At 45.1% G+C, this 26,070-nt stretch overlaps 2 protein-coding genes across 3 annotated transcripts in view; both read left to right on the top strand.

Moving 5' to 3' along the window:
* The window catches only part of LOC115578011 (microfibril-associated glycoprotein 4-like), an 83,638-nt gene extending 61,181 nt beyond the window's left edge, over positions 1 to 22,457 (top strand). The window contains exons 1-6 of one of the 2 annotated variants that reach the window (XM_030410875.1): positions 10,975 to 11,067; positions 11,468 to 11,620; positions 11,795 to 11,833; positions 12,668 to 12,764; positions 12,839 to 13,006; positions 21,916 to 22,457. In XM_030410875.1, the coding sequence (XP_030266735.1) occupies positions 10,981 to 11,067; positions 11,468 to 11,620; positions 11,795 to 11,833; positions 12,668 to 12,764; positions 12,839 to 13,006; positions 21,916 to 22,172 (801 nt within the window). In that variant the 5' untranslated portion in view covers positions 10,975 to 10,980 and the 3' untranslated portion in view covers positions 22,173 to 22,457. Of the gene's footprint in view, positions 1 to 10,974; positions 11,068 to 11,467; positions 11,621 to 11,794; positions 11,834 to 12,667; positions 12,765 to 12,838; positions 13,007 to 21,915 lie in introns of those variants that run through there. The other variant, XM_030410876.1, reaches the window with a different exon arrangement.
* Positions 3,688 to 8,503, top strand: LOC115578009 (microfibril-associated glycoprotein 4-like). Its single transcript, XM_030410871.1, has 7 exons — positions 3,688 to 3,732; positions 5,449 to 5,499; positions 5,637 to 5,774; positions 5,970 to 6,008; positions 6,145 to 6,241; positions 6,401 to 6,568; positions 8,086 to 8,503. The coding sequence occupies exons 1-7, from the start codon at positions 3,688 to 3,690 to the stop codon at positions 8,337 to 8,339; spliced, it is 792 nt and encodes a 263-aa protein (XP_030266731.1). The 3' UTR covers positions 8,340 to 8,503.
* Positions 22,458 to 26,070: the final 3,613 nt, after the last annotated feature.

The raw sequence follows: 26,070 nt of genomic DNA on the forward strand, positions 1-26,070 counted from the left end.
AAGGACAGACAGGACAGAAGAGGACAGACAGGAGGACAGACGGAGGACAGACAGGAGGACAGACAGGAGGATAGATAGGAGAAGGAGAGGCGGACGGACAGGAGGACAGACAGGAGACAGACAGGAGGACAGACAGGAGGACAGGCAGGAGGACAGACAGGAGGACAGACAGCAGGACAGACAGGAGGACAGACAGGAGGTCAGACAGCAGGACAGACAGGAGGACAGGCAGGAGGTCAGACAGGAGGACAGACAGGAGGACAGGCAGAGAGGAGGACAGACAGGAGGACAGACAGGATAGACAAGAAGGACAGACAGGAGGACAGACAGCAGACAGGAAGAGGACAGACAGGAGGACAGACAGGAGGACAGGAGGACAGACAGGAGGACAGACAGGAGGACAGGCAGAGAGGAGGGCAGACAGGAGGACAGAAAGGAGACAGACAGGAGGACAGACAGGAGGACAGACAGGATAGACAAGAAGGACAGACAGGAGGACAGACAGGAGGACAGGCAGAGAGGAGGACAGACAGGAGACAGGAGGACAGACAGGCCGACAGACAGGAGACAGAAGGAGGACAGACAGGAGGACAGACAGGACAGACAGGAGACAGGAGGAGGACAGACAGGAGGGCTGTTTGTGGGGACTATTTTCAGCAGCGGATGAAACCACATTTTAAATCTTGTCCTTGTTTCCTGGGAGTTCTCTGGGGAAACGATCATCAACAGTGTCGACACATTAACAGCTAACAGAGAGCGAGACTGAAGTGTTAGCTTCAGTGTTAGCACACAGTGTGTGTGTGTGTGTTCTCCCTGTGTCTGTTGTGTCTGTTGTGTCTGTTTTCCAGTTAAACATCATGGCCACCAGTGTCACACACACGCCCGTCATGATGACGAACAGGAAGGCCAGCGTGACCTCCAGAGCAGAACAACCACAACACACCGACTTCCTGCGCCCCATCCTGCCTGCCTGTCCACACACACACACACCACACACACACACACACACCACACACACACACCACACACACATCTGCTGACTGTGGACGCCACATGTTTTTTAGCGTTTTACAGTTCAGTTTAATCTGAATTGTCACGTGTACTCAATAAAAATGATCCGATCTGACGTGTTAATCAATAAAGGCCCCTCCAGCTGAAATGAGTCGGTACAGACGTCAGCTCTGCAGGCTGGCACTGGTCCGTGTTAATAACAGGATGATTATCTCACAGCGATCGTTTCATTCAGATAACAATCATAATCTCATGTAACGCCATTAAGAGAGTAAAAGCCGAGATGTTCGTTCGGTCCTAGTTTGACACGTTTATTAAACTAGCTTTGAGTTTTTCCTCGGCTCACTGGACGACTTAACACTTTTCTATTAAAGTGTCGAGGAAATAATCCTGCCTGGAAAGATATACAGTAAAAATGTGTAGGGCAAAACTGTGATTATTATGGAGGCACATTACCTCCAGATACAGAAAAAATAAAAGTTGAACACAATCTGAATTATGAGATGAAAAGTCAAAACATATCTCATAAGTAAATGTTTTACTGAAGGGAATATTCTGTTTCACCAGTCGTTTTTAAGAACGTCAGTTTGATGGACGGTTCTAAATACTACGATACCCATGAGTCTCAGCTGCTGTTGCTCCGGAGAGGGAGCCTGTCAGAGGTGACAGTAACTTCTGGGTAGAAGATTGTAGTTATCTGGTTAATAACAGCACTTTGACCGACCCGATCCAGCTGCTGGGCCACAGACTGAAGCTAGTCAGAGACGCAGCTACGAGAGAATAAAGTTGCTAGCAAAGCAACACAGAGCATAAAGTAATCAGTGAACTCTTTCTCTATCTTTAAACGTCAAAATAAACAGTCACATATCTGAGGCCTGTTTCCACTGAGCCACAGAATCATCCTGGACTCCTCAGAGGAAACACAGCCGGTCAGACGAGGAATGAAGCTGAATCTGCCTTGAGACGAGAGTCGTACTCACCTTCAGCGTAAAACCACGGAGAGAAAGTGTGTTTGTGTGGATCTGAGGTCTGTCGAGCAGCTCTGAGCAGCTCAGCTGTTATCCAACTGATAAACAGGTTTTCTCCTCTCGCACTCCAAAGGTCACACACCTGAGCTCAACACACCTGAGCTCAACACACCTGAGCTCAATCAGATCATAGATCAATGATTACATCAGTAATAAAGCCCGTAAATTAATTCAGACTGTCAGCAAGCTGTTTAGTTTTCCATTCAGAGCGTTCATTCTTGACCTTGAATGACATTCTTTACCGATGACATGCTAACAGGCTAACAACATGCTAACAATATGTTTGGGTTAGGGTGAAAACACAATATATTGCTGTAATATTACTGTAGATTTACTCTAAATGCATAGATTTACCATAACGACTTAAAGTTTAGTAATGTTAATTCACATCATTACTGTATTTGTCACAGTACTATCATGTGTAGGTTACTGTAGAAACACAAAATACAGAATTATTGTGATTTTCTTCTATATAACCATCCAATAGTTACAGTATACTACCTTGAATAAACTACAATTATAGAAAAGTGATATTATGGTAACAGGTGTTACAGTGTAGAGCTCCAGCCGGGCTGCAGCAGACTGGAGTTAGCATCACGTGCTTCCTCTGCGGGATTATTACAGAAAATAATCTGTCAAACACAAGTTTATGATCCTTCATGGTTCTGATAGATGAACACCACTCTGATGTTTGAAGCATGTATTAAATCTTTAGCAGTAAAAAGCTAATGTTGACTATGAACAGACGACGTCCTAGTCACATGACCGCAGCATCGCCACCACTAAGCTCCACTGGTTTGGATCCACAGCTGAAGTCAGTCATTGTAGATTTCTAAATGGACTCTGAACTGAACTCAGTTTCCCAGAATTCTTCACAAAATTCAGTTCTGAGTGACTGTTGTTCCGGGTGACAGAACTCTTCTCCTCCTCTCTCCCTGAGGGACGGTTTTATGATCCTCCCTGGTCATGTTGTTCAGAACACTTCCAGTATTCACTGTGCTTTACTCACTTTAGTCGTTTCCATCCATCCACAGTCAATCCCAGCTGTGTCTGGGCGAGGGCTCCCTGGAAAGGTCTCCAGCTCATCGCAGGGCCGTCACTGATGGCAGAGGTGCCAGCTGCACATCAGGAACAGTTTGGGGTTCAGTATCTCACTCAAGGACACTTCCACATGCAGCTGAGCTCAGCCCGGAGCTGGGATTTTAACCAGCAACCTTCTGATCACTAGCCGACCTGCTCTACCTGCTGAGCTCCAGCCGCCCCTTTAGTCATTTCAATATTCAATTTGCAATTTGATTTCTACTTTCGTCAAGTTTGAATTGATTTCAGCCGAAAAACAGTTTCCCTCAGAACTCGTCACACTCAGACAAAGTAAGGGCAAAAATAAATATTTAGCACTTACAGGAATTTCGGCTCACTTGACCGTTCAGGAGAGATGAAGGAGACTCAGAGACGCTGATGACTTATGTTGAGATAGTTTATAAAGTGTGATCATGGAGGAGCAACACAGCATCACATCATGTCTGTCTGCACAGAGTGCCGCCATCACAATCCTAACAAGTCATCCCAAGTGTCCAAATTCTATCTTACAGCTTCAGGAGGAAGTGCTTCCATACATGTTATCTATCTAACAACATAGCAGGGGGTGATGCAGAGTCTCTCCCCTGCAGCCAGAAGACTGAGAGGTGAAAAGGTCAGAGACACTCAGTCTGCCAACATGGAAAGATTGAAGGCCTCCTCACAAGTTTACTTCAGACCGTTAGCTCAGCCTTGGCTCAGTTCGTCAAACATCTGTTCTGTACAAATATCTACAGTAACTCTGAGTATCTACGTTGCACTTTAACCTCTCTACAGCTTAGGTATGACCTGCTGTTGTCTGGAGACAAAATGAGCAGGGAGAATCAGAAGATTCCACCACCGAGCTGCCTGCCCTCAAGATCTCCTCTCCTGGATTCTTCTGGTCTAACAGCTGCTGAGAGCTGTGAGCTACGTTTGCAGCAGGCTCAGAGAACTTCTCCTCACTGCAGCGACACAACGTCCTGCTGTTATTCCAGGTTACTCAGCACCAGCAGCTGCCACGCAAAGCTTACCAGCTGTCTACACAATCCACGGAACACCATCGGACCTTGCACAGCAAGAACAGCATTCAACATTAGAACCTCCTGCTCGGCTCATCAGCCAGCAGAACCAGCAGAAACTTCTTCAAAGGCCGGCATCGTTGAACTGGGCCTAGATAGCACACAGCATAGCATAGCACGGCTAAGCAGAGGACTTTTTCCTCTGGTTGATGTAATGCACATGTGTTCAATGTGTTTGTTCACTGTGTGCGTGTTGCTCTGATCTCAGGTCAGTTGTTGGTAGTTTGATGGCGTCTCTATGCTGTTGGAGTGACTGTGGTTGTGACGACTCCCTGAATTCTGACAAAACGTTTGGTTCTGATCATTAACCTGAGCTTCACAAATTAAATGAGTCGCTTGACTTCAGGCAGAACATCAAATATTGACCCGAGGAGGACACAAAGCGTCAGTTTCACTACACAGCATCCTGTTCTTAGAGTTTATCTTTCACTCCAACACCTGAACCGTTCCCTCTGACATTAAACACACCTTGTTTCTATGAGACAAATGTGACACAAGGGAGAAAAACACAAATGCAAACTCATCTGTCAGCAATGTGAGAAGAATCAGTCACCTGTTTATAAAAGGTTTACCTGTGTTTCAGAAACATGCTAATTGTTGTGTAAAAGTTGTTAATCTTTTGTAGAATGTGATTAATGAAACTTTAATAAAAAGTTCATTTGTTCCATCAGTTAACTTTTCTTTTCATGTATTCTATAGATAGTAGCAGGGAAAACTGAGCAGTGATCAGATGAAATGACTGATAATGTTAAACATCATATACACAACTACCTGGCTGTGTTGACATTAGAATATTTGTGAAGTCCTGCAGAGTTCCTTGTTATTGTGTATTTACTGAATGTGTGTTGTGAAGATCCGCCTGTTGTCACGCCACAGTGCCTTCTGCAGATATAAGACGTGACGTCGTGATGCTGCGACAGACTGAAGGAGAAGCAGCAGTTTGTCTCTGTTTCCTCTGAAGGTGAAGCCTCTTCAGTTCATCCTGCAGGTGAGTTCAGACAGGTGAGCATCCGACCAGGAGACAGATTCACTTTTGTCTTTTGGGTTTCTTCCTTCGACCCAAAATGACACAAAGTTAGCTGAAGGTTGTAAACGTTTGGTCAGTAAAGTTTGTTACACAGGCTGTGACTGTGACGATGGTGAAAGTTGCTCCAGCCGGACCGACTGTTGCTGCCCGTCACTCCCTGTGGTCCTGAGCGTGGTGTATCTTCATGAGGAGTGACGTGCAGTCTCGTTTCTGTTCTCTGATTTAATTCTTCTTGTGTCTGCAGAGTCTCAGACAGATCCACATCAGCCACTTCCAGCAAAAACTGACGATGAAGGTGAGTCTGTGACCTGAAGTCTGACAGATGTCAGAGTTCTGTCAGTGTGAAGAGTGACCTGAAACTAGAATCCAAACTGCTCAATCAGTGTGTGCGATTCAAACCTCGTTTCAAATGACATCATGTCCTGTGTTCAGCTGCTCTCAGTCCTGGCTCCAGCGCTCACCAGCGGCACTGAAAGGTATCCGAGGGACTGCAGTGTCATCCACCAGGACAAGAGCCAACGCAGTGGAGTGTTCACCATCTATCCTGATGGACCCAGGTCTGCTGTCCAGGTACACTTCCTCCTCTCTGGGTTGCAGGTGTTTTCCTTTTGAGGCGGACGCTGAGTCAGATCAGAGGATCATCAGATGTCTGACCTGATACTTCCTGTAGTGTTTTTCCCGTCGTGGCACACACAGCCTCATGTATACAGTTCAGACAGCTGTGACTTCACTAATGACTGACTGTGTGTGTGTGTGTGTGTGTAGGTGTACTGTGACATGGACTCACTGAGAGGAGGCTGGACGGTGAGTACTGAACTGAACTTCATCCAGTCATAGCTGAGTGGTTTTCGATATGAAGCTCTCATCACAATAAATCCCACACCAGTAAAACTGTGTTGAACCCTGAGCTGTCAGGTGTGTCGTGTGTTCGTCCCTCCAGGTGTTCCAGAGGAGGATGGACGGCTCGGTGAACTTCTACAGGCCCTGGGATCAGTACAGGACGGGCTTTGGGAGCGCTGCTGGAGAGTACTGGCTCGGTGAGAGACGGAACCAAACTAACCATCATGTGACCTCATGAAATCAGGATCAGGACCACTGTAACAAACATAAGATGTTTAAATTCTGTGTGTGTGTGTGTGTGTGTGTGTGTGTGTGTGTGTGTGTGTGTGTGTGTGTGTGTGTGTGTGTGTGTGCAGGTCTGGACAACATCCACCACCTGACTGAAGGCCGTAGAATTGAGCTCCTGGTCCAGATGGAGGACTTTGAGGGGAAATCAGTATTTGCTCGTTACACTTCGTTCTCTGTCGGAGGAGAATGTCACGGATATTTACTGAAGGTGTCTGGATTCATCAACGGAGGGGCAGGTCAGTGAGTCGACGGCGGGCTGAGAATCATTCTTTAAGAAACACAAGATGCTGTTGCTGTTAGAGAGTCGACCACAAAGCTCAGATGAGATTAAATACTAACAACACGATGTGCAGCCAGGACCTCGGTACAGGACGCCAGGAAACAGGACCAGCCACTGAACAAGAGGCGGGCATTAAATGCACTGATATGATCTTTAATGCAGTTATCTCAAGAGTTAATTGTTGTGTAATCTGGAGATAATCTACCTGTTATCAAGAGAAAACTACAGTTTATTGGTCAGACATCAGCAGTGCCAGCCTGCACAGAGGGTGTCTGAACAACCAGCAACTGATTCAAATGTTTAAAATGAACTTCAGTGGTGTTGAAACAGTTTAACACTGGTGCTTCTGTCTGACCTTCATCAAGCAGTAACAGCATCATGATCTGTGTCTGAGGTCAGACGTGATGCCTGGTGATGCTGACAGGACGCTGCTCTGTAGTTCTGCTGGTACAGCAGCACAACTACTGTCTTATAATCATGGCTGCATGATGAGGTCAAAGGTCATATCACCTTCAGTTTGACAGAGATTCTGATATGATTCACACACTTTTAAAAAGCTTGTATGATGTACTGCAGCTGCCCTCACACGGTACGTACTGTTTCCTGCAGTCTGGATCCAACTGGGACACACGACTGCTCACAGTACAAGAACGTAGTTCTGCCTCTGAACTCTCACGTGTCAGTGAGTTGTCAGAGGTTTTATTTCCACGTGACACACCGTGACGTGAATCTGCCGCTGCGCAGAGGATTGTGGGTCAGAAAGGCCAGAAAGCTGGCTGGCTTCATACTGAGTGATGAGGCCGGATGAAGTCACACTACACTTCACTTACAGCTGCATCTCAGTAAATTAGAGTATCATGGAAAAGTTAGCTTAACGTTCATATATCAAGCACAGTAACACCACAGTGGGCTCAGCAGCTGCTGGTAGTTCTGTCATGTGAGCAGGTGAGTCCTGCAGGAAAAGGAAACCAGCGTCTCCAAACAGCAGAAATCTGCTGTAACATGCTGGCTGTAATCACCAAACTTTAAACTAGAATATATCAAAGTTTCCCTTTTTGAATGACGTTACAGAATAAAAGGAACTTTACTGTACTTCATATTGGGACAGACTCAATCTTTTCCTTTCATATAAATAGAATGTTATTATTAATCTTCATCACAAACTGCAGCTTCTTGTGATCTGGGTGTTCACTCACTCATATTGTGACTTTGATGATATTCACATTAATTGTGCAGCCTGCTTATTGTGGTCACTCTCAACAATCTCAAGACATTATTTAGTTTGAATTAAAAAATGAGCCATTTCTTGTCCCTATTTTCATTTAGACAGAAGACTGAGTCCTCAAAGGTCGGCCTGCTGATGAGCTGTTCCTTCAGTCCTCTCATGAATACACGTAGTTTATAAAAGTTAGTCTGATGTTTAAAGTTTATATAAATGTACCATCACTGTGGTTCTTGTATGTGTTTCTGTAGGAAACGCCCTGAATCATCACAACGGACGAAAGTTCTCCACCTTCGACAAAGACCAGGATGCCTGGAAGGGGAACTGTGCCAGATCATTCCTGGGAGCGTTCTGGTACGGGATTTGTCACAACGCTAATCCCAACGGGGTTTATCGATGGGGGGCTGATAAAACTCTCTATGCTGTTGGAGTGGACTGGGTCCAGTGGAAGGGCTACAACTACTCCCTGAAGAGCATCAGCATGAAGATCCGTCCTGTGCACTAGAGCTCCAGGACCGTCGTACAGCAGAATATCATCAGCTGACCTCTTCAGTGATTTCTTTCTCTTTCTATCATTAAGCATGTAATCTCTTAACGGGCCGAGTTTTCCTGAAACTGGTTCCCAGCACAGTCCAGCAGCACACCAGCTCATGTTAGTGAACATCTGTGGTGTCTCACTGCAGCAGCAGTTAGCATCAGTTAGCATCAGTTAGCAGCATCAGTTAGCAGCAGTTAGCAGCAGCAGCAGTTGCATTAGTTAGCATCAGTTAGCAGCAGCAGTTGGCATCAGTTAGCATCAGTTAGCATCAGTTAGCAGCAGTAAGCAGCAGTGAGCATCAACAGCAGCAGTTAGCAGCAGTTAGCAGCAGTAAGCATCAACAGCAGCAGTTAGCAGCAGCAGTTAGCAGCAGTTAGCAGCAGCAGCAGTTAGCAGCAGTTAGCAGCAGCAGCAGTTAGCATCAGTTAGCATCAGCAGCAGTTAGCATCAGTTAGCAGCAGTATTGTGGTGTGTGTTTCCATTCTAATGCTGCAGCTCTCAGTAACTGCTGCAGCCTGAACGTGTCGTCCTGAGCGAGGGGAGAAGCTGCTGAACGCCTGGATGGAGATTTAATATTCTTAGAGTGAATAATTAGAAAACTGGTGCCGTCTGCGTTCCTTCAGAAATGTGGGCTCAAAGTGAACATAGGAGCTTATGAGGGAGTTGGTGGTCTGTGTGCTTCTATAGTTACAGGCCTGTGATCAGCACAACATTGATTAAATCAGGCTCAACACACAAATATGTAACATATAGACATCAGCAGCGTGTCAGGACTTCAGGCTGAACTGGAGGACTGAGCTGCAGCAGTGACTCCTTCAGCTGGACTGCTGCTCCATGGGAGCCAGCAGGACCGGCGGCCCGGCAGAACGTCATGGATCAACATCAGTGTTTAGTCTTACGTGTTCATCTCTGCACTGTCCTGATATTTGGTGGAGGGTTAAACCTTAATGTGGATCATAACCTGCTGTATATGACAATAAACAAGAAGCTGAGCATCAACTGATGTCACTGATGTGTTCTTCCTCCCAGCTCTGTAAGGAACGCCTCCACAGCAGAGACACTTTCCACTGACGGGGTTGTAACGCTCCTCACAGCATGACAACATCTCAGAACACAGCAGAGTGTCACCGTATTACACATCATCATCATCATCGTCATCATCGTCATCATCATCATCATCATCCAGAGTTTTTTGGTTGAACAAATGTTTCATGATCATTTTAAATACCATTTTATTCTTTCTAATAACAACAATGTGGTAGAAGTTGTTGTGCTTCATGTAACATTAATAAGGAGTTTGGAGTTAAATGTGTCAAAATCAATAATAATGAATGATTATCAGGGATAATTATTAATCATGATGAATAATAATAAGATCAGTTTGGGGCAGCACCTTAAAGAAGGCAAAGAGCCGATTCACCAGATGAGTCTCATAAAAAGACACTAAACTGTAACTCTGATTAATAATTAACTTAATAACTACAATCAAAATGATGGACGACGAGTCTTTGACAGAGTCGAGGTCGGCAACATTCACTCATGTACGATATTAAATAGACAACATGAAGATTCAACAGTCTTTTATTCAACACAAAGATGAAAACACACAATCTAACTAACATGTGATCACTGAGGAGGCCACGCCCCCTCGTGGCATACATGTGGGATACAGCTACAAACATGAATATTCATCAAATTACCTGAAAAAGGTTCATTTTCACAACATAAACACATAAAAATCATAAAGAAACAACTAATGTGACCACACATCATTCAACTGACATCAGATCAGCCGCGACTGGATCAGTAAAGATGTTAAAGGTTTATGACCTGACAAGTATTTACATATTCAAACTAGACTGGCTCTCAGTAGAGTGCATACCTCCGCACAGGCTCGACAGTCTGCTTTAATTCACTGTGGCCTGATCCAGTATCAGATACAATATTTTAAATCCTTTTGATCTGGATTTTTGTTTTGATCTGCAGATTGTTCTCAAAGTCAGCAGCTTCCTAAATATGTCCGTTTCTCTCCATGTAGATTCATTCATGCAGAAAACTCTTCAGAATCGGCCAGTGAGGATCTTTCTCTGCTCATTAACAAAACAACAGACTGATCCTTTAAGGTAGCTGATACTAAATGTACAAGTGACAGTAAATGGTTCATATATTTACATGTATGTACGCACACATTCAGCGTCTTTGTGACTCACTGAATCAGTTATCTTTTAACCTGATTGTTGAACTAATAAAACATTTACTCCATTACAGTTCTGAGGTATTTGCACTTTACTCAGGTGTTTCAGTTTTATTCTACTTGATGCTTGTACACCACAATAACATACGTCTTTATAATGCTCATAATGTTCAGATTTTGAAGACATAGTCATGATTTTATTAAGTTTATTACTGAGTTCATTACAGCAACAACATGTAACTTCCTGGATGAAGATGGTTGATTGTTGAGTTCAGTCTGACCTTTGATTCAAGCAGGAAACACGTGACGGAGAAACAAACCTTAATAGCGGGGAACTATCTTTCACTGAATGATTTTATTGTCATGAAACAGCAGCTGTTAGCTAATTAGTAATAGTTATTAGCTGATCTTTGGATGATACATCACAGAGACATCAGTGCATCCAGACACACGACATCAGGATTCTCATCAACTCACTTCAACAGAAATCTGACGATGAAGGTCAGTTTGTAACTTTGACTTGCTTCTGTTTGTCTAAATGTTAAAGCTATTTTAGTTTGTTAACAGGTTCAGTCAGATAATTGAAAACATTGTTTGGTGACTGAAGTTACAATGAACTGTTTCTCATTTCTGTGTCCAGCAGCTTTGTGAATGCTTCACTGCAGCTCTGTGTTTAGCCTCTCTGGCTACCTAATGCTAACCTGCAGATGTTTTAAATAAATACGAGTTTGTTATCTAGATTTTTTTGTCTTTTGTTTTTTAAATTGAAGTTATAATCTCTTAAAGTCACGTTCTTGTCCTTTTCCAGCTAATAACTCTTCAGTTGTTTCAGAGTGTAAACAGCCTGTAAACTGCACACAGTGTTTTTAATGAAGCACATGACAACATGTGTTCTGTCCAGCTGCTGCCAGTCGTCCTGCTCCTGGCTCCGGTACTGACCCGCTGCCAGCAGCTCGTCCTGCCTCTGGACTGCAGTGATATTCATAATGACGACAGGAGCCGACCCAGCGGAGTGTTCACCATCTATCCCATCGGAGCCACGTCTGCTGTCCAGGTGCAGGTCACCCTCTCTGGGACGCAGCTCTGACTTTAGACCGTAAAAGCTTTCTACATGTTCTGACTGATGCTTCTGACACGACTGTAGTGGTTTTGTTTGTAGCTCACATGATGAACTCGATAATTCCAAATGGATCAGATTATTAAAATGAGTGTGTGTGTTTGTGTGTAGGTGTACTGTGACATGGATTCACAGGAGGGAGGCTGGACGGTGAGTATCCTCACTCTCTCTCACCAGTTATCAGTTCTTATTCAGACAAGTCGAAGGTCACCTGTAATTTTAAGGAGCATGACTCTGTAATCTGTCATCTGATGACTGTCAGGTTTCTTATTGCCAGAGTTTTAATGAGTTTAAAATGGGCTGAAATAATGAACAACAGTGTAGAGGAATGAAAACATGTTGACACTTTGACATTATCCTCACTAAACAGATGAACACAATCGTCTGAATTCAAGTTTCTCTCTTTACTGAACTAAGACGAGCCCAGTCGCCTCGTTAACTCAACGTAAAACACACTTCATTCAAACTGAAAATTGTTTCTGTAAAAAAAGTCAGACGTCTAACTTTAAACTCAGATTTGCAAGAGAATAAAGTGACAGAACAACTAACAACTAAGAATCGTCACAAACTAAATCAAAGTCATCAGAACCGTGTTGGTTTGTCTCCAGTCGCCTCTGGTCCAGTCCAGGTAACTCCTCAGTTCACAGAGTAACATGTGAAAACATGGCGGCTCTACCTGCAGTTTTCTGTCCCGACCTGCCGTGTCCTCTCATCCCCAGAGTCATAGTCCTGGTCAGAACCACTGTAAATCACCTCTGTACTGCATCACCTGTCTTCAGACTGTCTGCTGTCCAATCTTATGGTTCAGTAGATTTACTGACCATCAACCACCAACAGCTAGCTTAGCAGCAGTGACAGCACAGAGTACACTGCCTTCCAAACGACAACAAAACCAGCTGATTCCTGAATGTAGGCCCCCCACCAGGACACCCATGTTGGCTGGAACGCTGAGCTGTCAGGTGTGTCGTGTGTTCGTCCCTCCAGGTGTTCCAGAGGAGGATGGACGGCTCGGTGAACTTCTACAGGCCCTGGGATCAATACAAGACGGGCTTTGGGAGCGCTGCTGGAGAGTACTGGCTCGGTGAGAGACGGAACCAAACTAACCATCATGTGACCTCATGACTCTCTGTTAATATGTGTTCATGTTGGTTTCAGGTCTTGAGAATCTCTTCCACCTGACTCTGAGGAAGAGGTACGAGCTGCTGGTCGACATGGAGGACTTTGAGGGAAACCAGGTGTTCGCTCGTTACTCCTCGTTCTCCATCAGCCCAGAGTCCTACGGATACAGACTGCATGTGTCAGGATTCACTGATGGAGGGGCAGGTGAGTCACTGACAGCAGGAGTTGTGTTGTGTTGTGTCTTACTTTTTTAAATTTCCATATTTGTTTCAGATATTATATTGAACAAATTGGCCAACACATAATCCAAACATAAGACAGTAAATATTTTCATTTTTCAATTTCATAATGAATGAAAAACCTGAACAAAGCTCCTTAAACAGAGTCCCACCTCGTCCTCTCCATCCAAATCCAGCAGCCACCATGAAACCAGAGCAGCCAGAAACACAAGTCGGAAATAATAAATATGATACAATAGTTTGTGTACAGTGTTGTGCAAGTATAGTTGTTCTGGCACCTGAGCGCGTAGCGTGGCGCACATTACCAGACAGCTAAACACTTTAACTTGACTTAAGGCTGTAACTAGGTAGCTTCAATGATGAGTAGGCAGGACGTGAGTTGTCGAGGTGAACTCCATTTATTCAAGATACAGCTTTTCATGTCAAGTTGTTATTAATCGTGTGAAACTTTAAATAAACCAACACAAAAAAGCCGAGAAATAATGTAAATGAATATAATGCAATCCAATTAAAATATGAGCAGAATTTATTTCCGGATGACACCGGATAAAAAAAGAACATTTTAACCCATGCGGTCCTCTAGTTTTCCACCATTAATCATGTGACCTGATCTTTTGACATAATCATGTGACCTGAACAACCAATGAAAAAGTGAACATCTAAAATGCTGTGAAAAAGCTGCATTCCTCTTAATCACCTTAGGGAGGTGCTATAACACTAGAACAAAACACATACAACATCACACTCCCCGCCTGGTATTGAACACAATACCACTATGAAAGTCAACACCTAGGAAGTTCAGCAAAAGTCTATGTCACCCTAGGGAGACATTAGCACCACCACCTCTGTGATGGAGCGAAGGAAGGTCTTGGAGGTCTCTCTTCTGACAACCTTGAGCTCTACTTTCCTGACCTTACCATCGCTTAAAGGGAAGGTTTTAGTGACCAGCGCCATGGGCCAGCGGTTCCTCTCCACCTGGGGATCACGAAGAAGCACTATGTCACCTTTCTTGATGTTGGGGTGGCTCTTCTGCCACTTGGACCGACTCTGAAGTATTGGGAGATACTCGCGCCTCCACCTCTCCCAAAAGATGTTGGCCAAGTGCTGGACTTTTTTCCACTGCTGGCGGTGTAGATCTGCATCGACGAAGCTCCCTGGAGGAGGAGGAGAACTGCAAACCTTCTGGGAGAGGATCATAGCTGGAGTAAGGAGCAATGGAGCACTCGCATCTGTAGAGATGGTCGTCAGAGGTCTGGCATTAATTATGGCGGACACTTCTGCCATGAATGTAGACAGAACCTCATGAGAAAGGTGAGATGGCTGAATCTGGGACAACATGGAATCCAGAATCCTCCTGGAGACCCAGATCATCCTCTCCCAAACGCCACCCATGTGGGAGGAATGGGGCGGATTTAAAATCTATGTACAGCCTTCTTTGCTGAGGAACCTGAAGATGCCTGGCTCCTTGTCATCTTGAATCAGCTCCTTGCATGCCCCCTTGAAATTTGTGCCACAATCGGAACGTATCAGCTTCACGGGACCCCGGATGACAAAAAATCGACGAAGAGCGTTTATAAGCTCGATGTGTCCATGGCCTCGATCAGCTCTATATGAACAGCACGCACACTGAGACATGTAAAGATCACTGCCCACCTCTTGCTGTTAGCGGCACCGCCACATGTACGTCGAGTAGAGATACTCCAAGGTCCAAATACATCAATGCCTACATTTGTGAATGGTGGTTCAGTACTACCGATCTGAAGGGAGGTCAGCCATCTTTTGCTCAGCTGTCCTTCCTCTGAGCTTGTTACACGTCACACACTTATACAAATGTCTTGCAATGCATCTCTTGACGCCAACCATCCAGATGCCATCAGATACGCTCCCTCCGCGAAGATCCGGCCTTGGTGCTTAACTCTCTCGTGATAGTAGTTGATGAGTAGACCACCGATGTGGCTGCGACCAGGGATGATGAGAGAGTGCATTTCTTCTGTCTTGAGAGTAGAGTGACAAAGTCGGCCCCCAGTTCTCAAGAGTCCATCACTATCGAGGATAGGATCCAACTTTCTCAATGGACTGCTCTTGGGGATGTCCAGCCCTTGCCTCAGACAAGACATCTCAGTTTGATATGCTTCACTCTGGATACATCTAATGATGACCTGTCTTGCTTTTAGCAGATTGTCAGATGTGTGGACCTTTGAACATTGATGCCAACCTTTACATTCTGTTTTCCTTTTGTACTCTTGACTCTTGTGGTCTCAGTGATGTGGATCAGAGTGGCTATGGCTCTGATGAGAGACTGCCAGGTTGAGAACCTTTCAAATCGCTGAGAGCCCAGACTTGTGTCGGTGCATGTCGTGAGGTGAGAGCGCACTTCTGCATCAGAGTCTGGGTTCACAAGGTCGAAAGATGTCTCCACAGTCGCATCTTCTTTCTTGGGTAGCAGCAGGAACTTGGGCCCGGTGAGCCAGCTGGTGTTTAACAGAAGCACCGCAGGTACTGACCTAGTTGCCACATCTGCTGGATTCTGACTGGTGGGTATGTAGTGCCACTGCTCGGGGCTCGAGAACTTCCTGATGCACTCTACCCTGTTACTGACATACACATAAAATCTGCAGGTAACGTTGTGAATATAACCCAGCACAACTTTGCTGTCGGTGTAAAACTTCATGTCATCAATCTTGACATCCAGTTCTCTTGACACCAGCTCTGCAATCTCAACAGCGAGGACCGCAGCTCCAAGTTCAAGCCGTGGGACCGTATGGACCGACAAAGGAGCTAATTTAGCCTCCCAATGACAAATCCTACGTGGTCCATACCATTGCTGTCCAACACCTTCAAATAGGCCACTGCAACGATTGCTTTCACAGAAGCATCCGCAAAGACGTGCAGCTCTACACGCTCGGCGTTAGAAATAGATGTACTTGTGTAACAACGAGAAGTCTGAAAGTGTTCGAGAGCTTGTAATGAGTCTCTCCAAGTGATCCACTCTTCTTCCTTATCTGCAGGGAGGGGCTCATCCCAGTCGGTGGTGTCTTGAGTTAGTTCTCTCAGATGAAACTTTCCTTGAATGGAGATTGGTGCTACTAGGCCAAGCGGATCGAATAAAATTTCCCTGTAGCGAGCACACTTCTCTGTGTGAAAGGTCTTTCTGTGCTGGAGACCCGGAAGGTGAATGTGTCTTTGCGCAGATCCCAGTTCAGTCCTAAACTGCATTGCATTGGAAGAGAATCACTATCTGGATCGAGCTCCTTCAAGTTCTTGGCGTACTCTGAAGCCGGAAATGCTTGCATGACTGTGGGACAGTTGGATGCAATCTTATGGAGGCGTAGGTTAGACATACCCAGCATTCCTCGTGCCGCTTTAAGTAAGCTCACAGCTTCATCTTCTGATGGCAGAGATGTAAGGCAATCATCTACATAGAACTCTCTATGTATGAACTCTTTTGCTGCAGAGCCAAACACCGGTTCTCCATATAGCGCAGCGTGTCCGAGGCCGTAGGTTGCCACCGCCGGAGAGGGGCTGTTGCCAAATACGTGAACCAGCATCCGGTACTCGACAACCTCATCTGTAGTGTCATTATTCTTGAACCACATGAATTGCAGAAAGTTCCTATGATCTTCCCTCACGAAAAAACTATGAAACATCTGTTCGATGTCTGTGGTGACAGCAACCTGTTCACGTCGAAAACGCATCAGAACCCCCATTAAACTATTGGTCAGGTCTTGCCCGGTCAAAAGCACATCATTAAGAGACACCCCGAGATGCTTGGCGCTAGAGTCGAATATGACTCTGATGTTACCAGGCTTGCGCGGGTGGTACACTCCAAATGTAGGGAGGTACCAGCACTCTTCTCCCTCCACTAATGGTGGAGCCAGCTTCGCATGATGCTTATCGAAGATCTGTTGCATGAAGGCGACAAAGTGTTGCTTCATCTCTGCCCTCCTATCAAGAGTGCGACAGAGAGATTTAAAGCGACTCAGAGCTTGCTCCCTGTTGTTAGGTAGACGTAATCTTGAAGGGCGGAATGGGAGTGGGGCTACCCAGTTGTTTCCTTCATCAATGAACATCTCCTTATCCAATAGTTCCATGAACTGTTTGTCTTCAATAGAGGGGGCAATGTCGTTGTCATCCTCTGTGTGCTGGAAGACATTTCTTCCCAAAGAGTCTCCTTCAGTGCGTTGAACTGGCATACGAGAAAGTAGTGAACCTTGCAGATTATGAGGACTGTGAGACTTTAGATTGCTCACAGCGGGCTTCTCCTTCAGAGTGAGATGGTTTGGGCAGGGCGTGAAGTGGGAATGGCGTCCGTTCTCAAGAATGTGAGTACGGAAGAAGTTTGCCTCTTTGGGTTTGTGAGCTATGCCTAAGCAGGCTTCCCCAACAATGACCCAACCAAGATCCAAGCATTGGGCGTATGGTGCACTGTTAGGTCCGTTGCGCTGTTCTCTCACCTTGTGGACCTGTAGAACATCACGCCCAAGGAGAAGGAGGATCTGAGCCTCTGGATCAAGTGAAGGAATGTGCTTAGCGACAGAGTTGAGGTGAGTGTAATATTTGGCTATTTCAGGAGAAGTTATCTCCGACCTATCCTCAGGGATGTAGTTACACACTATGAGAGTTGGGAGATTTATGCTGAAGCTTCTATCCAAAGTTTTTACAATGAAGTTTGTAGCTCTCCTACCAGACATCTTGGTAAGGCCAGCACATGTCCTTAGTGTGTAGAATGACTCTGTGCCCTCCAGTCCAAAGAGGTCAAAGAACTCTGATCTAGCTAGCGATCTGTTGCTCTGATCATCAAGAATAGTGTAGAGTTTCACTGACCTGTCCGGTTGACCCTTAGGATGAACTGTGATAAGGCAAATTTTTGAGCAGGAGTGCGGACCATTACCCTCTCCACAGACCTCTGTACACTTTGAGTTCAATGTAGGAAACTGATCACCCTTCTCCTCCCCGCCGTTCTCCGATACGGGGGGCTGGCTAAGCCATGGAGCTGGTCCTGGATGAAGAGCCGCTACATGTTTGTCGCTGCTGCACTCTTTGCACTGTACTGCAATTTTGCAAACTTTGGCATAATGTTTGCTTGAAGAACAAAATCTAAAACATATGCCAGCCACTTCAAGATACGCCTTGCGTTCTTCGATTGTTTTGGTTCTAAAGCCTCTGCAGTGTTTAAGGGGGTGGGGCTTTTATGAATAGGACATTGCCTACTGACATCTGGCTTAGCACTAGGGGTCCCTGTATCGTCGGAGTCAAGCATAGAAGAGACCTCTGTCTTGTGTGAGGAGATGAAGCTTCTAGAGCTACCTGTCTTCTTTACTGTATTGTTTGGCTTCATTATTGTGTCTGCTGAAGAGGACAGAGAGAAACTTGGGTCGTTGCGGATGTAGGCCTCTCTGCAGACGAACTCGACAAAGTAGGTGAATGGTGGGAAATGTACATGGTAATATGCCTTGTAATTACTACCATGAGAGATCCATTTTTCCTGGAGACTGAATGGCAGCTTCTCTACTATTGGTATCAAGCCTCTAGCAGTATCCAGGCAAGTTAGTCCAGGTAGGTTCCCCTCGTGCTGTGCTGATGCTAGCTCTTGTGGCAGGTCGCCCAGCTCTCGGAGCTTCTGAGGATCTTTATTGGTGATCTTGGGAAATTTCTCCAGTCTGTCGAAGAGAGCTTTCTCTATCTCTGGGGATCCATAACACTCATTAAGACGAGACCACACCATTCTCAGGCCTTGAGCTGGGTCGTTGATGTGTACAGCTCTAATCCTCTTCACATGTGCTGAAGACTGTGGACCCAGCCACTTGGTTAACAGGTCGAGCTCTTGACTTGGGGTAAGATCTGTTCCTTCAATGGAGTTTAGGAAGCTCGACCTCCATGCCCAAAAACCTTCAGGTCGATCGTCGAATTTGGTGAGACCAGAGCTGAGCAGTTCCTGATGAACAAGGTATCTAGCAATATCACCAAACCCTGTACAGTCAGCAAAGGGAGTGTGAGGAGCTTGCTTGTTGAGAGTGGGTGTGAGTGGCTGTTGTGACCTCATGGGGTAGAAGCTATGCGGGTTAGCATCAGGATCTGACTTCAGTAGGTGAGGGGTTGGAATATGTGGTCTAGCGTCTGTGCGACCATGACAGAGGTTCGGTTTCACTGTTCAAGATGGTGGGATTGTGTTGTTGAGGCTGACTCTGTGGTGGTTCAGTGAGTGTAGGCTTAGAGCCTTCCTGTGAATGATGCTCAACATACTCGCTGGCCCTCTCTATTGGTGACTGAGGAGGAAGGGACCCGATGTTGGAAGCTCTGGAGCCTTTCTCTAAATCTGCTGCTGTAGACTCGAGAGCTTTCGCTTCTGCTTCTGCTTCTGCAGCCGCAATCTCTTTGTCTAACTTTAATGTAGCGAGAGTAGCCTCCATCTTAGCCTTTTCTATCAACAGTTCATTTTCTTACTGAACAAACGTTGCGCAGGCACATGCAGCTAAGACTTTAGCCCGCGCCTTAGCTGCAGCTAAGCTAGCAGATGAACTGTTTGCACCTGAGCTGGACCCCCTAGAAACTGACCTGGCAGCAGCATCCTGGTTCGCTGATGAGCCTTCCTGCTGTCCTTCTGTGGGAGACGCAGCATCCATCTTGAAACTTAAAGGGAGATCCGGCTGGCACTGCTAAAGCTGCTAACAAGGTGTGCTTCTCTGATCACGAGAGTATTTGCTGTGTAGAACCCGCTGAGTTGCTGTGTTGTCACTGTTCTGGCACCTGAGCGCGTAGCGTGGCGCACATTACCAGACAGTTAAACACTTTAACTTGACTTAAGGCTGTAACTAGGTAGCTTCAATGATGAGTAGGCAGGACGTGAGTTGTCGAGGTGAACTCCATTTATTCAAGATACAGCTTTTCATGTCAAGTTGTTATTAATCGTGTGAAACTTTAAATAAACCAACACAAAAAAGCCGAGAAATAATGTAAATGAATATAATGCAATACAATTGAAATATGAGCAGAAATTATTTTTATGATCACATATTAATTAGTCTACTCACACACAAAGCTGCTCCAAGCTCAACACAGGCGGATGACACCGGATAAAAAAAGAACATTTTAACCCATGCGGTCCTCTAGTTTTCCACCATTAATCATGTAACCTGATCTTTTGACATAATCATGTGACCTGAACAACCAATGAAAAAGCGAACATCTAAAATGCTGTGAAAAAGCTGCATTCCTCTTAATGACCTAAGGGAGGTGCTATAACACTAGAACAAAACACATACAACATCACAATAGTACAAGTGTACTGACAGAGATACACAATGTGTGATGGACTGAACAAACAGGTGAAACAATTAAAATTGGCAAAACAAAAATAAATAGATACAAAATAAAAGATTGATCATTCGTTTAAGACAGAGGTTGATGGTTGCTGACACCTGGACGTTGCAACTGGTTGCTGGAACACATTAACCAGCAGAAGTCAAGGAGTCAAAGCTCAAACTTATCTGTGACACGTCTGTGTGGCGGGCAGACACTGAGGCAAGTCCTCAAAACTCTAAACAGACCGCTACAGTGGCCGTTCCCAGGAGAGAGCTGGTTAACAGGATTGATCAGCAGCTCCCAGTGAACTTGATTTTCTCAAGTTTTAAAAGAAACATGGTGTCAGCCAAGATTTGAATGAATCCTGGGAAAACATGGCATCTCTCTTCACTGTTACACTGACGACAGTCAGATTTATAAGAAGAAAGACGCCTTCTGTCTAAAACCACTTCTGTTATGTCTTGAAGACATTAAAGCCTGGATGTCACTGAACTTTTAAATTCTAATGAAAAGAAGACAGAAGGGATGATGTTTGTCCGAGCTGCTCTAGTGAACTCCCCCCTGTTGACTTGGGCCCTTTGACACACTACATGAAGCCAACAGTCTCAAACTTGGGTTTTGCGATGGACAGTGATTTTAAATTGGACCGGCAAATTGGTGCAATAGTGAAGTCCAGCTTCTTTCACCTGAGGCAGCTGGCAAAGGTGAAGCCCTTTCTTGCACAAAAGCACTTTGAAACAGTAATCCACGCCTTCATTACATCTCAGCTGTAATGCACTTCACTTTGGAGTCAGCCAGTCCGCCCTCACACGTCTCCAGTTAGTCCAGAACGCTGCTGCTCGCCTCTTAACTGGAGCACGTAAGAGGGAGCACATTACTCCCATTCTGGCCTCCCTCCACTGGCTGCCTGTGCACTTTAGAGTCCATTTTAAGATTCTTTATCTGTTTTTAAATCTTTAAATGGTCTCGCCCCGCCTTACCTCTCTGAGCTGCTCCGTCTCTACGCTCCGGCCCGGTGCCTCGGGTCAGCTGACCAGCTGCTCCTGGAGGTACTGAGGTCCAAGTGGAAGCTCAGAGGGGAAAGAGCTTTTTCTACCGCCGGTCCCAAACTATGGAACGTCCTCCCGCTACACATCAGGCACACACCTCACTGTCCATTTCTAAAACTCATCTTAAAACCCATCTTTATTCTTTAGCATTCAACCCAGCATGAGACTCAGCTCTTGTTTTAGTTGTTTATGTTTTATATTCTATTCCTTATTTATGTACAGCACTTTGTCCCAGCTGTGGCTGTTTAAAGTGCTTTATGAATGAAGTTGAGTTGAGTTTTACTCTGAGCCTCTCCAATATCCTGTTTCTCACTGGATTTAGTTGAAAGTGTCCCGAACGTCAAAGAAACCCTGAGGATCATTTACAACCTGAACGTTTATGTGATTAGAAACATCAGATCAGTGTGACAAAATGCATCACCTTATTGCAAATCTTAATTGAGTGGACATGTAGTCCTGCCCGCTACACGTCTACTGAAATAAGATCTGAGATTCAGTTTGTTGTACTTTGTTGTTTCTGTAGGAGACTCCCTCGGGTATCACAGTGGACAGAAGTTCTCCACCTTCGACAAAGACCAGGATAACAAAGGGGATGGTAACTGTGCCAGATTACGCCTGGGAGCATTCTGGTACAACGGTTGTTTCCGTGCAAATCCAAACGGGGTTTATCGTTGGGGGGCTGATGGAACTGTCTCTGCTGTTGGAGTGGAGTGGTCCCACTGGAAGGGTCACGACTACTCCCTGAAGAGCATCAGCATGAAGATCCGTCCTGTGCAGTAGATCTCCAGGACCATCTTACAGCAGAATATCATCAGCTGATGTGTGTTTGATCAGCGGCTGTGATGAATATGTGGATGTTAAATCACAGTGAGAGTGAGAGAGAGCAGCTGCTGGTGGAGAGAAATGATTCTCTGCTGGTTCAGATGTTCCCTTCAGTCTGCTGCTGCAACTAAACACACACTCAGCTTCACAGTCAGACTCACTAGTTTCAACACAACGTCTGGTGGAGGTCTGAATCATGATCTGCTGCACGCTGACAATAAAGCTGATGTGATGATGTCTTCACTGTGTCTCCGGTGTCTTTCTGTCTGATTCTCTGTCCGTCTGTCCGTCCTGTTCACAAACTGAGATGATGAGGACTCGCTGCCCTCTAGTGGTCACACTGACTAACTACAGCTGCATCTTCTTCAGGGGCACAAACAGACATGTTAACACTGAGTACTGTGACAGGGATCAGTACTGCTGATGGTGACCACCATCAGTCACACGTCATTAACAGCACCACTCTAACAAATCACATGGAATCAAAGTGCTTCACATTAACAGCTGTGGTCCAAAGTTAACATACACTTGGAGAGAACACGTATATCGAGGCAGTCTGGAGGTCCAATCAAGTCTCAGAACATTTAACCAAATATGAGACTTCCTGTCTGTACACTTCTGACCAGCAGCTTTGGTGCCATTTTCAGAAGACCAGGAATAAATTCATTATTGAACCAAACTTCATGAATGTTGACTGAAAGTGGTAGAAATCATTGAAACTCCAGACTGCCATGATGTACTGAACATGTTCTTTACTAGTGGATGTGAACTTTTCACCAGCACTGTGACTGAGCAGATGTTGCCTGTAGAGAGAAAGGATTCAGAGAGTGACGCACTTTAAACACTCATTTTACAATCACTGCATAAACCGTCAGATAACATCATGAAGTCGGTGTGATGCAAGCACAAAATCATTCATTGATCGGGAATTTTCAAAGAAAAAGTATCGGTATTGACAATCCTGGCTCTGTAATGACTTTTTATCGGATCAATACCAAAGTTAGCAGTATCGCCCAACTCTAATGGACACAGCCACTAATCCACTTCAGATGCTCCGCCTTCACTCTGTCCCCGGCCGATGATGTCACTACCACCGCTGTTGTTAACTTTTTTTAGGATTAAGGACATCTGATTGGACCTGCCGCCTCAGTTTAAAAACTAAACCGCGGAGAGGAGGGAAGCAGCCCGAGGTAACGTAGCAGACTTCCTGTCCATGTTTTAGTTTTAAATACTCTGTCTGGTGAATAAAACGCGTCCAGAGTGACTTTAGGTTTGACTAAATGTCTATTTAAGCTTTAGAACTGTTATTCAGTATGTTTTGTGGTCAAAAGACGTTAAATCTAAACTAAAACACGCGTGTGTGCGGTATTTTAGTGTTAGCTAGCTGTGGCTAATGCTAACAACAGTAGCTTAGCTTCAGTGTTTTCTGCTCGTTACGGTTGTTTGTTGTTCTCAGTAACGAGGAACTTCACCTAAAACTCTTCACTTTTCAAACTGTCTCCCTGATATCTGCTCGCTCACATCAGAGATGGTCGTAGATGAAGACGTGTTTAAATCATCACATTCTGCTGGTAAAATGTGCTGATATAATCTCCATCACACTCAGCCTGGTTAAAGATATCAACCTGAATGGTTTGCTGCTCAGATCGAACAGATCAATATATTGACCTGTAATGGATCAATGTGTGGTGGAGCTGAGGTTTGATTTCCAGCAGATTTGAAGGGACAGGTCTACATTTCCCCACAGAACAGATGAGGCTGTGACAATGTGCACAATCACAATCAGAATCACTTTATTTGTCCCGCAAACGAGGAAATGTCACAGCGGCCAAAGGACAGAAATATTACAATAAACTATAATAACAGTAAATGAAACAATGATAAAAAGGCAGGACAGAGAACAGACTCAGATACACATCATATTATACTGAGGACCAACAGGAGGACGAGGTTGAAGAGACTCAGCTACATGAAACCCTCCTGGACTGGGCTGCCGGCTCTGAATGAGGAGGCGGTTGAACGGATCAGAACCTGATGTGATGGTGTTTCAGTGCGTCCCCTTTGGGTCCAGTACTGTAATCATGGACTTTGATGCTCCACTAAAACCAGCTGGGAAACTCAGACTGCACACGTGTTGCCAAGTCAGTTTATATTGGACCTTGATCATCAGTACCAGCCCGTCACGGTCCCATTGTGAAGTTCTTGCTATGTTTTAGTTTCAGCTGAGTCTCAAGGTCCCTCTGGACTGATGGCAGCAGATTCAGATCAGCTGTGTCACACTGTGGACCCTGACTCATAATTAACCAGTGACAGCAGCTCTCCCCTCCCAGCCAATCAGAGTGTGATGATGTCATCTTGTGACGGTTTAAAGAGGCGGAGTCATTGTGATTCTGTCCTCAGTTGACTGATCACCTGTCTGTCTGTGTTGGTGTCTGCTGATCTCAGTGTGTTGAGCTGATTTCTGTTCTCTCTCCTCAGGACAGCGTTCAGTCAGAACCTGCAGGTCTACCTGCTTCACTAAACAAACTGTTTCCCTTCAGGTATCCCACAGTCCAGGTCTGAGGTGGACTCCAGCTGCAAGACCTGGAAGATGCACACAGCGTTCACCATGGAGCAGCTGGAAGTGCTGGAGGCAATTATCTGAGCAGGGACCTCTACAACAAGCTTCACCTGACAGACAGGTACACCAGCCTTCACCCTCACCTGTAATCTGATCTGTCCCTCCAGATTAACTCTCCTTTTATTTACGACTCGTATGTCTTCTCTTGTGGTTTGTTGGTCAGAAAGCTCCTTCAGGTCTGATCAACAGGTGACGAGAGGCCGCTCAGCAAATGAGTGCTGAGCTAATTCAGATCAGCTCTGAAAGTGTTGGTGACGTGCTAGAACCACCAAGTCAGAGCTGTTCTAGAGGAAGAATATCATATCTACCTCCATATCAAATGTGCACAACACCTCAAACTCCCTTTGTGTTTCCCTTCAGGTGTGCAGGAGGCCGTGGCATCGGCCGTTCACCTCCGAGCAGGTTACTCCTCTAAAGGAGTTTGAGTTAAATCCATATGTGACCGCAGAGCTCGCGGCTAAGAGCGCCCTGACGGAGAAGCAGGTACACCAGGTACAGCTTCACCCTCACGTATAACCTGAACCGTCTCTCCAGATTAACTCCTTTCATTCATGAATCAAATGTCTCATCTATGGAAAAGGCTTGATTATATTCCTCATTCCTTCATGTTTTCCTCCATGTATGCTGATGACATCGTCTAAATCTATAATTTCATATCAAAGCTTGTTTTGAAATGGATCAATAACTTAATAGATTTGTTTAATGTCAGAAAATGGTGAAAATTTCAGCAAAAGCCCAGGATGATGTCATCAAATGTCTTCTGTTCAGAACCCATTAAACCCAAATATGAACTGTTCTCTCAGCAGTGACGTGAATTCTAATGTGTCATTTCCTTTGTATGTGTTGAAACGGGTCACACATTGGTACCAGAACCAGTGGATGAGGTGGGAGAGGCAACAACGACTCGGCTTCAAAGGCTAAATAAGTGTATATTATAATAAATGTGCCTTTAATTTGTAAAAAATTTTTTCTGTTTACAGATTTATATAACAAATGTGCTGCAAAACTGGGTGAAAAGAGATTTTTTTTTTTTTTTTTTTTTTTACCACCTGCAACAAGCGACTCCTACTTCCTTTGATGCTGTCATGTTCTTTATCTTGTTTGGTTCCTTTGCCCTTGTGTGTCTCTTCAGTGTTTGTGTTCTTCCCTCCATGTTTCCCTTCCTTTTTGCATGTTTGTCTCACCTCACCTGTCCTCTTCCTCACCTGTTCCTCGTCTAGTCATCAGTGTGCCTGT

Source organism: Sparus aurata, unplaced genomic scaffold, assembly GCF_900880675.1.
Source record: "Sparus aurata unplaced genomic scaffold, fSpaAur1.1, whole genome shotgun sequence".
NCBI classification, from domain to species: domain Eukaryota; kingdom Metazoa; phylum Chordata; class Actinopteri; order Spariformes; family Sparidae; genus Sparus; species Sparus aurata.

Bases quoted from the DNA above. Each gene is read 5' to 3' on its own strand.
- LOC115578009 (XM_030410871.1), top strand. From the start codon at position 3,688: ATGCAGAGTCTCTCCCCTGCAGCCAGAAGACTGAGAGGTGAAAAG. The intron at 5,500-5,636 runs GTGAGTCTGTGA...TCCTGTGTTCAG, and splicing joins AGCAAAAACTGACGATGAAG to CTGCTCTCAGTCCTGGCTCC. The intron at 5,775-5,969 runs GTACACTTCCTC...GTGTGTGTGTAG, and splicing joins GACCCAGGTCTGCTGTCCAG to GTGTACTGTGACATGGACTC.